General features: G+C 42.0%; 1 protein-coding gene across 1 annotated transcript in view; it reads right to left on the reverse strand.

The window, feature by feature from the left end:
* PRKAG2 (protein kinase AMP-activated non-catalytic subunit gamma 2) overlaps positions 1–3341 on the reverse strand; it is a 208962-nt gene extending 205621 nt beyond the window's left edge. The window contains exon 1 of the mRNA XM_082754155.1: positions 3133–3341. Coding sequence (XP_082610281.1) covers positions 3133–3240 — 108 coding nt within the window. The 5' untranslated portion in view covers positions 3241–3341. The remainder of the gene's footprint in view (positions 1–3132) is intronic.
* Between the last annotated feature and the right edge of the window lie 12122 nt (positions 3342–15463).

Consider the following 15463-nt stretch of genomic DNA (forward strand, 5'->3'; position numbering starts at 1 on the left):
GCAGCTCTAATTTCAAGCCCTCAGAACATGCTGCTGGGAAAGACAGAGGCTGATATGACCTCTACCTTACAAAGGCTTCTGCGACCGCATTACGGTTCGTCTAAATCACTAGTTAGTTGTGCATTTACAAAGAAAATGACAAATAAACCAAAAAGTTGTTCAATCAGCCCAGCAATTTGGCAAATTCTTCCCTGCCATGCTAAGAGAATCCAGTGGCCCCTGCTTCTCTCTGGGCTGCTGAATGACAAGTTGAGAGGAGCTAGGAAACCCAACTAGCAGGAACTTAGTGGTCAACCACTATTCCCAGAAGCAAAGGTTGGGCGCCACTGACTTGTCCCAGAGGAGATTCAGCACAGAAAGAAGGTAAAAATAGAGCATTTTGAGACTTTCTATATAATGTTTCGATGCTCTTCCTTGAGAAAGATGTACCTGAGAAATGCCCTGGAGTGTTGCAAGACACAAAACCAGCTTTCTTAAACTGGTATTTTTTCCCCACCGTCTGAGGCAAGTTCAAAAACAAAACAACAAAAAAGAGGGAACAAAAGCATACAAGCTTTATTTTCAGACATGTCTATTACTCCCCAATCCTCTAGCCATTAAGTATACAATTATGTAGTGTATTTTTTGTGCACCATTCACCTTTCCTCCCCTCCCCCCACAAATATTTATCATCACATTTTAATTCAAGATTTCTACATGATTAATAAATATGTTTTAGGGTAGCCTGCATCACAGCAGCACCTTTCTGGCCCACTGCTCTCTCTTTCAGAATTGACTCTGCTCTCTCTTCCTGTTCAGACCCTTTCAGTTCCTAATTTGAAGATCTCAATGAGCAAGAATTACATGTCTCAGCAATAAACATGATCTCACAGCAAAACAAAGAAGGGGATGAACAAAATAAAAATTACTGTCTGGTGAAAGCTCCCTTGACAACTACAGCTACACTGACAGGCGCCACTGAAATAATAGGAATGATGCTTCAAAACAACAGCCAAGAAAACGTTATGAAAGAGAAAAAACAACACTCTAAATGGGCCCTTTCAAATGCAGATTCCACTGTCAAATGAGGAGAATGACAAAAATGTTCTTTCTTATAGCACAGTCATATTTAAACTGCCAGATAACAGAAACCCACCAAAAATGAGAGTACAACCTGAAAGAACTTGGGTCTGATAGCCCATTTCAGGAAGACTGAAATGATGCAAAATGAATCAGAAGGATCCTATTTTGGGGGTAGAAAGGAGAGATGAAAGGTGTTAGTTCTGTACCGAGTCTTGAATTGCTCCCAGCTGGGGGAACAGTAAGACTCACATGAACTTCAGTGCAGTGTCAGGCATTTGTGGCTGAGTAACTACCACTACCTAGATGACAAACTGCAAAGCAAAGAAACTAAATGATTAATGAACATAAAGAATTACCGTCTGGTACTAGTGATGTTCCATCTAAGACAAAACTAAAGCAACACTCATGACAAAAGGCTGTCTGCAGGCTTAAGGAAGTGATTAGGAGAGAGCATCAGCCTTCATCTGTTCAGAGTGAGCAAGTTATTCAGCGTTGTTTTCCACCTAAGCTTTATAGCCATAAAGTGGGGCAAACTGCTCTAAGTACTGGTGTGGTCAGAGATGTCTGGTGCTTGGTTTGATTTCATAAGCACCTGTAAGATCCTGCAGCAACCACAGCATCTCCCAGGCTACCTGTGGCTCTTCAGCAGGCAGAAAAGGCATTTTCTCTGAGCAGAGGTGGAGATAGAGCTGCACAGCAGGTCCTGGTGAGACTGAATCAGAGGAAAGGGGCTGTGGAAAGAGCTGGTAACGCAGCAAGGCAGCAGGCAGGATGGAAAGGGAAAAGGTGCACAGTGTGAGTGGTGCTCAGACCTGGTAAATCTAATTTTCACGGTATTTTACACTCCTATTACAAAGTCCTGCCAGTAACGTGGCAAAGATCGCTGCCGAAAAATTCCAGCCCCAAACACATAGGCAACACCCATGTGAGCAGAAACAGACCCGGCTCTCCTAGGATCAAACACACTCACACAGCGCAGCAGAAGTTTGGCTTGGGCTCCTGGGCTTGCATTCCTCACCAGAGAAAAACGAAATGTGCAGAAGAGCCATGGATTTCTCCTCCATTTTATTCCACGCACTCAAGACACCTAATAAATTTGCTTTGACTTCTTATTCTTCTCTAAAAGAAAGGAAAAAGCTTAGAAATATCTTTTTTTCTTTGCTCCCTGGTGGCCTGGCAGAGACTTGTGTAGGACTCTTTCCCACTTTTATATAATGAGATAAAAGAAAAACAGATTGCGCAGGAAAAGATATTGGGACTCGGACATATTTTTTTACCAGAAATACTGGAACCAAAACCATGTTGGTACTGAGAGTAGAAAAACTAAATAGTTACAGGGATAACACATCCTAATAGTAAAGAAAAGCAGCAAACTTTTGAAAGAGATGTAAACGCTGAAGACCCAGATGAGTCCAGCCTCTGGGTCCTCACGGAGACCAGAGAGAAACTTTCGGTCTGGGGTTGTTTGGTAGCTGTGTGCTACGGCTTCTCGTGTGCTTTACAGGGAGACTGTACAAAACAAAACTGAGTCAGTGCACAGGCTGCATGGCTCCCTTGGCTGCTCCACCGTGCTAATGCCACTGTCGCTGCCTTTCCGGCAATGAACACACCGCTCGTGTCAAAACCCGAGCTCCCGAGCCCTGGGAAATTCAGCCCCGGGCTGCTTTTGAGCCACGGCAGCGTCAGGTTGAGCGCCCTGATTCAGCCACAAGGCACGGACAGTTCCCAGAGCCAAAGCTGGCGCTGCTGAGCCCCGCATTTGGGGGTGACCGGGCTCTTCCCCGAGCCACACCACAAGGAGCGATCCCACAGCTGAGTTATCCTCGCTGCTGCTCGCTGCAGGCAGGACCCTGAGCTCCCAGCCCACGGGACCCCCCCTTTGCTCCAGCCCAGCCCAAACGCGGACGACTCGCCTGTTGCACCCCAAAACCTCCAGAGCTCGGTGTGAGCGGCAGCAAACCCCTTTCCCCTGCCTCCCGGCGTGGTGAGGCTGAGGGAAAGCCGTGCCCCCCGGTGCCCAAGGCACAAGCCAGAGCCGCCGAAGGGGAGGAAGAGCAGGGAGGCACTTACGGGGATGTGCACTCGCAGCATGAGTTTCTTCTGGCTGGAGCTTTTCCTGCTGCTGCTGCTGCTGCTGGAGGCATCTTTCTTCTTGGTGTCCATGGCAGTGCTCCCCATCCCTGCACCCCGGCGTGCTGCTCCGCAGGGGAAGGCTGCTCGTCCCCTACCCCACCGGCAGCAGGGTTACTCCAGGCTCCTTAATTATTTTTATTTTTTTATTCTTTAATGGCCTTAGGAAATAGGAGGGGGGGGGGGGGGGGGGGGGGGGGGAAGAAGCGGAGGGAAGGGGAGGAGTTTCTCCAGCCCCAGCCTTTAATCCCAGCAGCGAGGTGTCAGGGGGACCTTCTCAGGAGCAGGAGATGCCCCCGGGCGCGCTGCTCGCTTTCTCACTCTTCCGCCCTTTCAAAAATATCCGGAGCATCCTGGGGGTGGGGGGGGGAGGGAGGTTAAGGGGTTAAGAAAGTTTCCTTCCCTTCTCGCAGCCCGGCCGAGCTCTCCCTGAAAGCGATCAACCCCCGAGCTCCCTCCCCTGAAGGAGAATGAGGAGAAATAAAACCCAAACGCCACGAACGCCCCGGCCCACACTGCTCCCCCGCGGCCACAGGCCGGGGCTGCCACCAGCCAGCCGTGGTTTTTCCTCTCCTTCCCTCCCCAAAAAGCTTTCAAACGCCCAAATCAGCCGAGGGAAGGAGGCAGGTGGCAGCCCGTGGGCAAGCAGTGCCCACCTTGCAGTGTCAGGGAATGGGGAACTTCTCCTGGTGGCTCTTTGGTGGCCGTGCCACCTCCGCTCCCAGGTCTGAGGGGCTGAGGGTTTCCGACAGCAAATTCTGCAAGAGCGAGGGGTCTTTGCCTTAAAAGCAAACAAGAGGCTTTCATACGTGCAGAAACAGGCATGCATTCTGGATCAAGATGGGAGTTTTCCTGTTAGAAGTGACACTCTTCCCCTCAAACACCCTGATGCTGGGATGCTGTGATTCTGTTTTACAGGTGCCCCTTGTGGAAAGCCCTGCCAAGCCTGCCCTGGCACAGCCACACACCCCCGATCACAGCATTTAAACCCAGATTTTCACTGGGCTCCCAGCTGTGCATGTGTGTATTCCCACAGTCTACGCTGCAACTACCGCTAGCAAATCTTACTGGATCTATAAAATAATGATTTATAAGCACTGAGGGGAGAAGGGGAAGCATTTTGCATGGAAGTCCTCTTCTGAAATAAAACCACCAGCACCAGGAATGTGATGGCTATCTTGAAGATATACACGAGTTCATATTTATTTCCCTCCTTAGGGAAGTCTCAGAAATTGACAGATACAAAGTGAATTTGGGTATAAAATCTGGAGCCACTTGTCTAAAACCATACAGAATCAGATACAAAAATACGAAGCCTCTACTTTAAAGTTATATATAAGAGTCCCATAGATTCCTATCGCATGTCCTAGAAGGAAGAAAATCCAGAAATGACACTGCAGGGGTTAACAATATTGTCACTGGATCATAAAGGGATATTAATGGCAGATGGATGGGGGCAGCAGAATTCCCCCGAGGAGTAAACTGTGTCTGGGGCAGGCTGCGAGACCCCCAGAGAGGCAGGGGGGTCTGTAACTCACTTTCCCACAACACTTATATAAACTCAGGAGAGCTTCTGCAGACGGATATAGGAACAACTAAATCATCCCTTGAATGAACAACTGAGAAAGTTACTAATAAACATGCCTCTAGCAAAAAAACTGTTATGACCTTTTCCATTGCTACTATGCTCTTGAAAGTAAAAAAATGGGGAAAAATGGTAGAATTTCTTTAAAAGGGTTTTAGCACTGGGTATCATAAGTGAGCAGACTTCTTGGCTGTTCTTTCTTAAATCAACAGGCATCTGAGGTGGAATAAAATCTGCCACATATATAATCTATTCCTTTATTTATACAGAATTGTTTCCTACAATATTATCTCTGATTTTACACAATTAGCATTTTAAATATAAACTCATTCTTTTTCTTGCAGATTACTTGAATTAATAATGGTGGAAAATGTAAAAAAAAGGTTTAGGAAGTAGCAAAAAGGCAATATTACAAAACTCCCAAACCTAAAAAACATCATGAATCACCTTCCCCCCTCCATTATAATATTACCCTGTGACTGCATTTATAATTTTAATAATATTGCAATGTGGGGTTATTCTTATTTTTCTCCTTTTATCCTCTAAGATCACAAATACAGCTTTTGAAGCTCCTTTAAACTTTTCATTGCAGCTCTGAGGATTAGAGACACACTTTAAAAAAAAAACAAAGCCAAAATTCTGCTACAGCTGCTAGACTTCAGTAGCTTGACTCTCCATAAAACCAAGTGTTAATAACACCCTGCTATAAAATAAAGGAATTACCAATTATTTCAGAGTGAGGCATCATGGTTTCACTTTGTTTGCTTTTTTTTTTTTTTAACCTTAGTGGACAAACAGAATAATTTATTCATCATTTGAACAAGCAATATTGTGAATACTTCTAATGAGAGTTCAAGTGATTTTTCCCATGTTCAATCCTGTCAGTTTGACTGCTGACAACCATGTTTTCAGAGATGGGTAAGCATCCCAATTACTAATTTCACAGACTAATGGACACCTAAATAACTTCAAGGATATGACCCTAAGTATTTAAAGGTTTCATGCATCCTCAAGGCGGGCAGCAGAAGAGGATCACAAACACCCCAGCCATTTTGTCTCTCCCTAGTGAGTCCACGTTGGCAAGCCTCACCTGCAATTCAGCACAAACTGCCCATGGGTTTTGGTCTACCACCATCAGAAAACTTGCCCTAGTTATTCCTTAAATGCAGGTTGAATAAATTTTGCCATTATAAATTGCCACAGTACATTCCTAAGTATATAAAATAACCATAAAACTTTACTTTAAATCTTGGTTGTATCGACTGTAGTTGCTATAATTAAAATACTGTCTAACTAGCTAACTTTTGTGCTGAAATTTAATATGCAATATAGAGAGATTTTTTGAAGACTTTAAGTGAAAAAGTGTGTCTGAAAAAAGTGGTGCATGGGGAAAATTGAGTTGCTGGTGTTTTTAAACCTTTGTTCAAGCTTTCTGTTAGCAATATTACCAAGCACTCATACATTTTTATACAGAATAAAACTCTCTATTTTCTTCCATTTTTCTCTGTTCTCCAGCTTTCCGCTCAATTTCCTGAGCATGCATGAAGTCGATTGTTCAGTTTCTATTCAACACATTTATTAGATTTAATTTGACCCTGCTGCATAGGGCTCTTTAATTTAATCAACAGTACAATGTAATTAACGTGATGCAGAATGGAGTACTATAGGCATAAGTCTTTTCTGTAGAGGCCAGAGAGGAGAGGACAAACACTCCTACATCTCTCTGCCCTTACGCACTCACCTGCTACTTGCAGACACTCATCACACTGCAGGGAAGAGTTTTCAGAAATATAGTCAATGTGAGGAAATACCTGCAGATAAATTGCATTGTTTGCAGCAAAACTGTAATTAAAACAGTCTTCTGTGGGGAAATTTGCAGGGAAAACTGCAAGCCTGCCAGGAAAGCTTAGCCAGTTGGAGCAAGGTGAGACAATGAGGTCAATGAGAGAGAAATTTCTGGCCCCCAGTGGGATAATATAACTGCAACAAAGACTGCCAAATCTTTGTGCTGAAGGAGAGAAACTGCGCAGTCAGGTGCCTGTGCTGGCACTCTGGGCTGTCAGATGTCCTCTGGTACACGACTGGTTACTGAAATAAATTCTGTCCCAGCACCTGAGACCCCATAGTGCTGTTTTAAAGCTGTATGCTTGGGTTGAGCCGTGCTGCTTTCTCCCTCTTGCTCACATCATTTCTGCTGATGTGTCTGTTGGGCTGGAGCTGCTGCACTGATCCACCTGCTGATTCAGCAAAAAAGTCTTCTTACCCAGACCATAACGTGGAGGAAAGGAAGTAGGAGGGAAGCTGCTGCATAGGAACTTTCTGTGATGTTTATCTAATGTTATCTGATTTACAGTTTCTCCCCAAACAGCCAAAGACAGGGGCTGGGTTCTGTTTTTCGTTGTTGTTGTTGTTGTCCCCTTCAAAGTGTACCAGTTGCAGATCTAAAGTACTTGTGCAGCTTGAAAAATTGATCCTGGGTATCAAGAAGGTCCAAGAGTTTTCGTTTGAGATGAGCAGGCCCATGCAATGGGTACACAGAGCGTGATAGCATGGCTGGCAGTGGCACTGGTGCAAGGATTGCCAGGAGGATCCCTGTTTTGCCAGCTGCAGCGCTTGCCCCACTATCTCCCATCTTCACTGCTCCACAGCCTTAGTCCTTCCGAAGTTGCCCACAAAGTCCGTGGTACTGACACCACAAGGACAGACAGAACTGCAATAAATCATACAAGTACGTGCTGATATGCTCTGAACCACATTGCATGGTTCACATTAGTGCCTGCACTGTGCTGTAGACGATAGTGCCAGGTGAGTAAACCTGCTCAGGTTCTCATTTGCATCGCAATAGTGTAAGAGTAAAATGAAACAGTGCTCTCAATGTCATCTCTGCATAGAAAGTAAGTCTCTGGGAGATCTGTTTAGGCAGAAATATAAAAAATGCATTTTCTTTTTTGAAGCACAACAGCTTGATAAAGGACCTTGAAGCTGATTTTTCAAGGTGCACGTAACCTCTGTTGGCTCTGAGAGCCAGGAGACCCTTCCAGTGATCAGGGTACCTCCTGAAATAAATATCTTTTTTTATTTATTTTTATTCCTTTCTATACACACACATACAAATCCGTTAACAGGAATGACACTGTTCTGACCCAGAACTTTTCATAGTACTGAAGAATCACAGAAGAAATGGACAAACCTTTATAAAGCATATAATTTTCTCCTTACTGATTGTGATTTGGGATTTCTGGTTATTAGCCAGACACAATAGTTAGTGATTTTGAGTTGCATATGTGGGTCTACAAGTTAGACAAATAAAGTCAAGAAATTTTTAAAATAGCAGATTACATGCAAAAGCAGTGGAAAGATACACTCATTTCAAGTATTGTGCAATTTTTGTCAGTCCTGCAAATGAACACATAGAAAAACAAGCAGGCTTCATGAAGAGTCTGCTTTTAACTTTCTTTTCCAACAGTATCTATAATACAGTACGTCAGCTAAAAGAGCATTTACAGGAGGCAGAGGCATAGTTCTTACCAGATATGTGTGGGCACAAGAACAAAAAGTATCTTCAGCAGTAAAAACTTGAAAATACTTCCCTGTTCTTTCCAGAAAGCTGGGAAGAATTCAGAGAGCTGAAGAATCACAAACTCACTTTCTGTGAGCTTTCTCTGTGTAATAATTTTGGAATTTATTCCTTGGCATAGAGTGCATTGGGCCTCATGCAATACAGTAGGCACTAATGACCCTTTCCTCCTGGAGCAGAGTCGGTGAGACTGCTCCAAAACATGAGCCTTTTACTGTGCAGTGGTGCAGATGTAGAAATAAGTGAGGTTTCAAAAAGCAATCATAAGCATTCAGTTCCAGAATGGCTTGTAAGGTCTGAAAGAAAAAAAAAAAATATTGCAAGTTTAGCTTCAAATTTATTATACTGAAAAGTCTTGGTGGCAAAGTGTTGCTATTCCAGAACATACCTGTAACAGTGTTCCTCCACTTGACCTCCACCCAAGGCCAGTGGCTAGACTCTGTTCAGGGAAAGCAAAATTGCACTTACCAAATATATTTTCTGCATAAAACAATGCAAACATGTTTTCTCACATGGTGTTAACTAATAACAGCAGAACACCAGAAAACACAGTAAATGTGGAGACCCAATGTGAAGGCGATCATTTGTGGATGAATAAATATGGAGCTAATAAAAACAAACAAACAAACAAAAAATAATTCCAGAATGATGTGAAATCTCATCTGCACAATGGTTTCCAGAAACTTAGATCACACACTGAGACCTCGCTGGCCTACAGAGCTTGGAGGGACCTATGAATATCAGAACATGCACAGCAAATTGCAAACATCACAAAAGCATGAGATCCGAGTGGTAACTTCTTGTTTTCTTGAAAAATAATAATATGTATTTCTCCTATACTGAGAGCACGGTCTGTTCAAATTAGTTTTGCTGGCAACAATACCTATGCATTATTTAATCCCCAGCTAGCTATTCTGTCTAAAGTTGAGGTGCTGCAGAAATTGTTTTTATGTTTCTCTATGCATGATGAGCACAGGCAAGAAGAGCAGGTACAAAGTGTGCACTGATGCATATCCAAGATCTCATCTCACCACAACTAAAGGTGACATGCTGGGAAGGATGCTCAGAAACAGTACATTCATCTACACTAGCAAGCCAGCCACTGTCAAGGCATGGTCCTGAGCACTGTCCTGTGGCTGCCTATATTGTTAAATTGCTCATGCAGTCTCTGCAAAGTTCTGGCTCAGGCCACCTACAACTTTCTAAGACACTGCCAAGGCATGGTTCAAGAATTGATACTGGTCAGGGGTCTTTCCCACTAGGAAATCTGGACATGGCTGCTCTGCCTCAAAGAAGAGAATTTCACTAGAAGCCTTGCTGTACCAGTTGGCCTCATGGCATGAAAGCCATCTGTGATCTGCATCCTGGACCAGCCCCAAGAGGCTATAAATGTCATATCCTGGCTTCCCTGCATGTTTAGGCTCTATGCAATCAAGTTGCTCCTCAGTCTTTTTGAGGCTTGTCAGTAGACCACTTCCATAGGAAGAGGCAAACACGACGCCCTTCTATACTACTCCTGTTTCAGCAGCGAGATACAAAGAGGAATGCTCTTCACGTTGCACTGTGGTGTATAATGCTGGAGGTACCAAGGGTCGTAATTATTAGCAAATCATTCTGCCACCCGAATGGCAATGGATATATGCATTTAAAGACTGCAAATTGCACATTGCCATAGCAACAATGTAATTCCAAAAGAAGTATGTATTTGTAATGTAGCAAGCATAGATTTAACACGTTTCATTTTTCAACTCCATTTGAGATTCTGAAGACAGGAGAATGGCTTCAAACCTCTCAAACACTGGTAGAAAATGGCAAAAAATGACGGTAAAGAAAGATTTATGGTTACGTAATTTCATGTCAGGAAGAACTTTTGTTTTGAAATATCTCCAAATAACTGTATCATTTATTATATCATATGTTCTTAAGATGATGATCTAAAATCTCATCAGAAAGGTTTAAAGAGCAACAAATGTCTAAAGATGGTCCCAGAAGATTAAGGTGATCTCCATCCAGGATACGACCAACTCCAAACATGTTTAGTTATTGTAATTCAGCATAGCTTCATTGAGATTATTATTTTTTTCTTCACTGAAATTTGATTATGTCTTATTATGCAGAGTGGCTGGACTTTGGAATCTTAAATTAAAAATGAAGAGCTAACACTGTAGAGGTATGCATAAACCCAGTAGATAACATGGGTGTAAAAGAAAGTGATTGTCTCAAGGAGAAAGTCTAGGCCTTGAAGATAGAAGACAAAACCAACAAGAATCAAGAATTGATTGAGTCCTGTCAATGACAGAGAGTCTGTAAGCACCCAGTTTCTAGAAATGGCATAAATTTCTACATAAAAGGCACAAAGCACAGTTAACAGGGATCTTCACAGGTATGCTGGCACTGCTTTCAGAGTACGTTCTAGCAAATGCCCTCCCCCTAAAATGAAAAAAAATTACAGGAAAAAATCAGTTCCTACCTCTAACTGAGAACAGCTTAGGTCCCCATTTTCAGCCAACTTAAGTATTTTCAGCAGAAAGAAGTCAGTCTTCCTCTGAGTACTCAGTGCTGGAGGGAGAGCACAGAGAACAGTCTTGAAATTGTGGTATTTGAAGTCAAATTGACCTCCCTATTTGTGGTGTTTGTTTACTCCTTATTCAGCAACTGGTTTACAGTCAAACAAACAAGCAACCAGCAGGAAAATGGCATTTTAGTGAATGAGCACATGGTCAGAAGCTCGCGCAAAGTGCTAGGGAAGTGTGAGAGACAATAGGAAGTATTGATAGAGCAGGATCATGGAGGGAGCAAGGATCATGGAGGGATGGCATGTGAAAGATCTGCTTAGGAAAAACAGTTGTCAAGATCATCCACTTCTAAAGACCATGGAAGTCACACTTCCAAGGGTGAGAGACAGGGTCAGCTGCTGGGGAGAAAACTGGCCAAGAATCCATGAAGAAGGATCTCTCATCTGAAATATGTCAAAGGCAGCTGCCAACCAGACTGAAAGAAAGGCAGCTTCTTGGCAAAAATCTTGCCAAATTGCATGAAAAGAGTAATAAAAAGTCCTAAAAAGTCTTGCTGCCGGCCCTGAGAGGTTCCCATTTACAGACTAACAGCAGACCTGAGGGAAGGCTGGGCTTGAGCCAGAATTTGGAAATAAAAATCACCAGTATATATTTAGCAAGATAACTGGTGGAAAGTGGCTGAAAGGTCTGTAGCATCCCTTTAGCACCACTAACAGCACACTTGGGCTGGGTGACACAAAGCCCTGGCCCATGTTTCCTCCTCTTGCTGCCCCCTTCCCTATTCACAAAGCAGATAGATCTAGCAAGGCTTAATGCCATAACTGCTAAAATTCTGTTACAGAGCACAGCTCCTGACGTGAAAAAGTACTGCTGTAGGACAGAAAACATCAGGAAATGCGTGGAGGAGAGGAACAGAACCTACATACTGGAGGAGAATAAGCAGCCAGAAGAAGACTGAAACAAGAAAATAAAAAAAAATTTAAAAGTCCCATAGCAGGTGAGTTGCAACCAACTTACGTATCTGTTCCTGCAAACATCTCTGCAAGTGTCCCAGATGACAGTAAATGTATAATCTGGAACTGACAGTCTTCTTTTTAAATACAAATCTTAATTTTCATGTCCCAACCACTTTTAACTTCTCTAGCACAGAACAAAACAAGGGTGGAAAACGTGGGAGACTCTCTAAGCTGACTAAATTATGTTAAACTGTTACTCAGTACCTAGAAGATTTTAATGTGCTTTGATTATAATGTGCAGGTGCTTTGAGCCTGAGAACTCTTGATCAGATCCTGAACACATCTGTTTTTTGAGTGGCATATACTGTGAGAGTGATTAAATAATGTATAACCGATTAAGAATATAGGAGAATCATCTATATATAATGATCACCATAAAGAGGTCTAATTTTGTAGTAAAGGCAATGCCAAAGTAAAGGTACAGAATTGCTAACATACAGACATACATATATGTGCATATGTGGTGTATGTATCCCAAAATTGGTCCCAAGGTAACTAGGGAGTAGGCAGTGTGGACAGTTTTTGCTTGAGGCAGGCCTTAATTACTAAAGTTAATAATAAAGGGACTTAAATACTAAAGGGACTAGTCCTGCAATCTTATTATAACAGAAGTTTTGCTTTTATTGGGATTTGGGATCCATGTTAATCAAATATCTCACAGCCAGAATAAAATGAAAAATATTTGCTACAATGTGTTTGATTTTTTGGAATATTCATATTTGTTTTTCAGATGCCACTCTTAGGCAATTGCTACTTAGAATTTCCTTTTTGGTACTTGGCCTAACAACTACATTATTCTTCAAATCCTTAAGGTTTGCTACCATTCAACTCAGCAGCAAGACCTGATGTCTGGCAGCAAAAACTTGAACATTGCATTTTGAACCAGGCATGAAGGGACAACTTGTCTTATTCATCTCTTCAGATCTGACAGTAATCCCTCAGCAAAAGGCTTAGGCCTACCACAACACAGATGTGCCACTAAATTAGGACAATTTTAGGAAAGATATTTTTCAGTATGTTCTGCTTGTTAGCACTAAATGAAAAACTGAGGAAACCCCAATAGCCAAAAAAGTACATGTCAAAGATCAAACCACTGTTCAGCAAGAAATCACACAAAAGTTACAGCTTCAAGGGTATTGCTGAATGAAGGATGCTGGTTTCTTATCTTTACCTGGGCAGCCTGCTCTAGGGAACTTGCTTTGGCAGTGGGGTTTGACCTGATCATCTCTGCAGGTCCCTTCCAACCCCTACAATTCTGTGATTTTGTGAAAAAAAAAAATAAATAAATAAGCCTCTCATGAATTCTATTCATAGTAAAGCTTTTTCATTATTTGTCTTCTGTTAAACCAATACTAACAAAATTCATCCCTGCAAGTGTATACTATTTTCCTCTTTAATGTCTAATGCAAGAGACCAGATATTTCAAGTCACAAAAGCAAAATTAAAACAACCCCCTAAAACTGAAGAGTTGCTTTAAGCAAATTAAAAGAACACGTTGGTATCAAAGCATTTCTGTTGCCGGGCAGGAGGAAACATGTACTTTCTCCTTGAAAACTGGAGAGCACTGGAATTAAAGATTTATAGGCTCTTTCAAAAAGCGTCAGCCTCTCAAAGTGTTCTCAGCTCCCACTCAAATCAATTAAGCTGAAATCTAAAGTTGATACAAGAACAAATGTAAATAAATTGACTCGTATACGTTTAGTTGAGGAATTAGAAGTTTCTTAGCTATAAGAACAAGCAAGTCCTGAACAGATTTTCAGTGAGAAACTGGGGGAAGAAACAAAACAAAACACAAAAACCTGTGCAACATACTTATGAAAGGGATTATACAATATGACAAGGGTAATAACAAGTGATTGGAATATGTTCCCATGCAGGATGTAAAATTAATCTCAGAATTAAATACAACAAAGTGTGACTATCACCAGATTTGTTTAGGATTCACGGCTGGATACTAAAACTGAAATTTCCGTGACATTATATTGTCCACGTATTGCCTCCACCTTACCTCTTACTCAGAGAAAAAAATGTAAGCCTAAAATCTTGGTCCTCTCCAACTAGAAAGCCTATGTTGAAAACACCACATCTATCAAATTTATCTAGGGTCATAAACTAAAAGTAAAGGGTTGACTCATTTGGGTGAAATACCTTTATTTCCTTAGAATACTGTGGATAGGAGATAAACTATTAAAATTCTCCAAGTCCTCTGAAGTTCTCCCAGAATATATGTGCTTGATCAGAAGGAAAGGTGAGTTCTCCCAAAATTCATTGGGAAAGGATAAGAACTCATTTTACCATAGTCCTACAGATCAGACTGTGAGATAACTCTGAACATTATGAGACACACATCATGAACATTGTGAGACATAAGTCAAAGATGGTGCAGCACCACTGTTAGAGTAAAAAAGCACAAATGACTTCACCATCTGGCTTTATACACCAACAGCACACCAAATATCAATTACCCTAGTAAAAGCTTTATGCAGAACATTTTAGGAAAGAAATGGTCCTGTGGTATGAAATCTGGGGAAGTGGAATACTCCCAGGCACAAGGCAATTCTAGCTGGAGGAAACGGAGCAAAATCAGTGAATAAAGCAAAAGCATCAACACACACATTATGGAAGGCAAACAAGGGGGGAGACCAAATGAGTTCTCAGCGGTTCCTGGGTGTGGGAGTCTTAGACTACAAGCCCTCTGCTGCTAGTGTTAACATAGGAATGGATTGTCCACTTTGTCCCTTTTGTCCCCCCTCAAATGCTGCAAGTCACTGTGAGTTTCACCTCCAAGTCAAATGTCATGGTTAAGCTTCAGCGTTAGTGGTTTGCTGTCACAGTTGTGTAAATGGTGAGTACCTTGTGAAGCCCCCAGAAACTTCCTGAAATCAAATGCTGAACTTGTCTCTTGTGAGTAACAGAAAACCACAAACCAGCCTTTTCGTGTTCCCTTATCACATTAGATCTTACAGCTCTTTCTCTATTCTTATAATGAGCCAAAGTAAACCTATTTTTCATGCACTGCCATTTACCTGTAAAATTTGCATTTTCTCCTTTGTTAGACAGAAGAGTTTTGGAGCCCTTGGTGATAACCATTGATAATCATTGCTCAACATTTTAAAATGTGCCTATTTAAACTTGGTAGGAGTATTTTGCAGGGTGGTTTTTTTTTTTAGTGTTTCTCCAGAGTGTTTCGCGTGCTTTCTGCAAAGAAAATAAATAGATCAAATATTATGGCAGCACAAGTTGGTCAATTATTAGCTTTTGCATACCCAGATCATGGCCTTTCTTTACAAGGACACATGTTAATGTATAATAGGAGTGTGCTTCAGTTCTTTTTAAATTGATTTTTCAGATGCATATTGCAATCTTATAAGGTCAGCTGGAAAATAAGGTGACTAAAGGGAGGCCTTTGAGAAAAAGAAGCCACTAGACACACAACTGGAGCTAAACATAGGAAAATTTTTTAAATTTTGTACCAGTCCCAGGCTGACAATTGATATACACCTCATCAGCTGCACTTAAAACTGGATGAACTGTGCACAGCAGAGTTTCAAACTGTGATTCTACACTTCTCGGATCA

This window comes from Aythya marila (genome assembly GCF_965140915.1).
Source record: "Aythya marila genome assembly, chromosome: 2".
NCBI classification, from domain to species: domain Eukaryota; kingdom Metazoa; phylum Chordata; class Aves; order Anseriformes; family Anatidae; genus Aythya; species Aythya marila.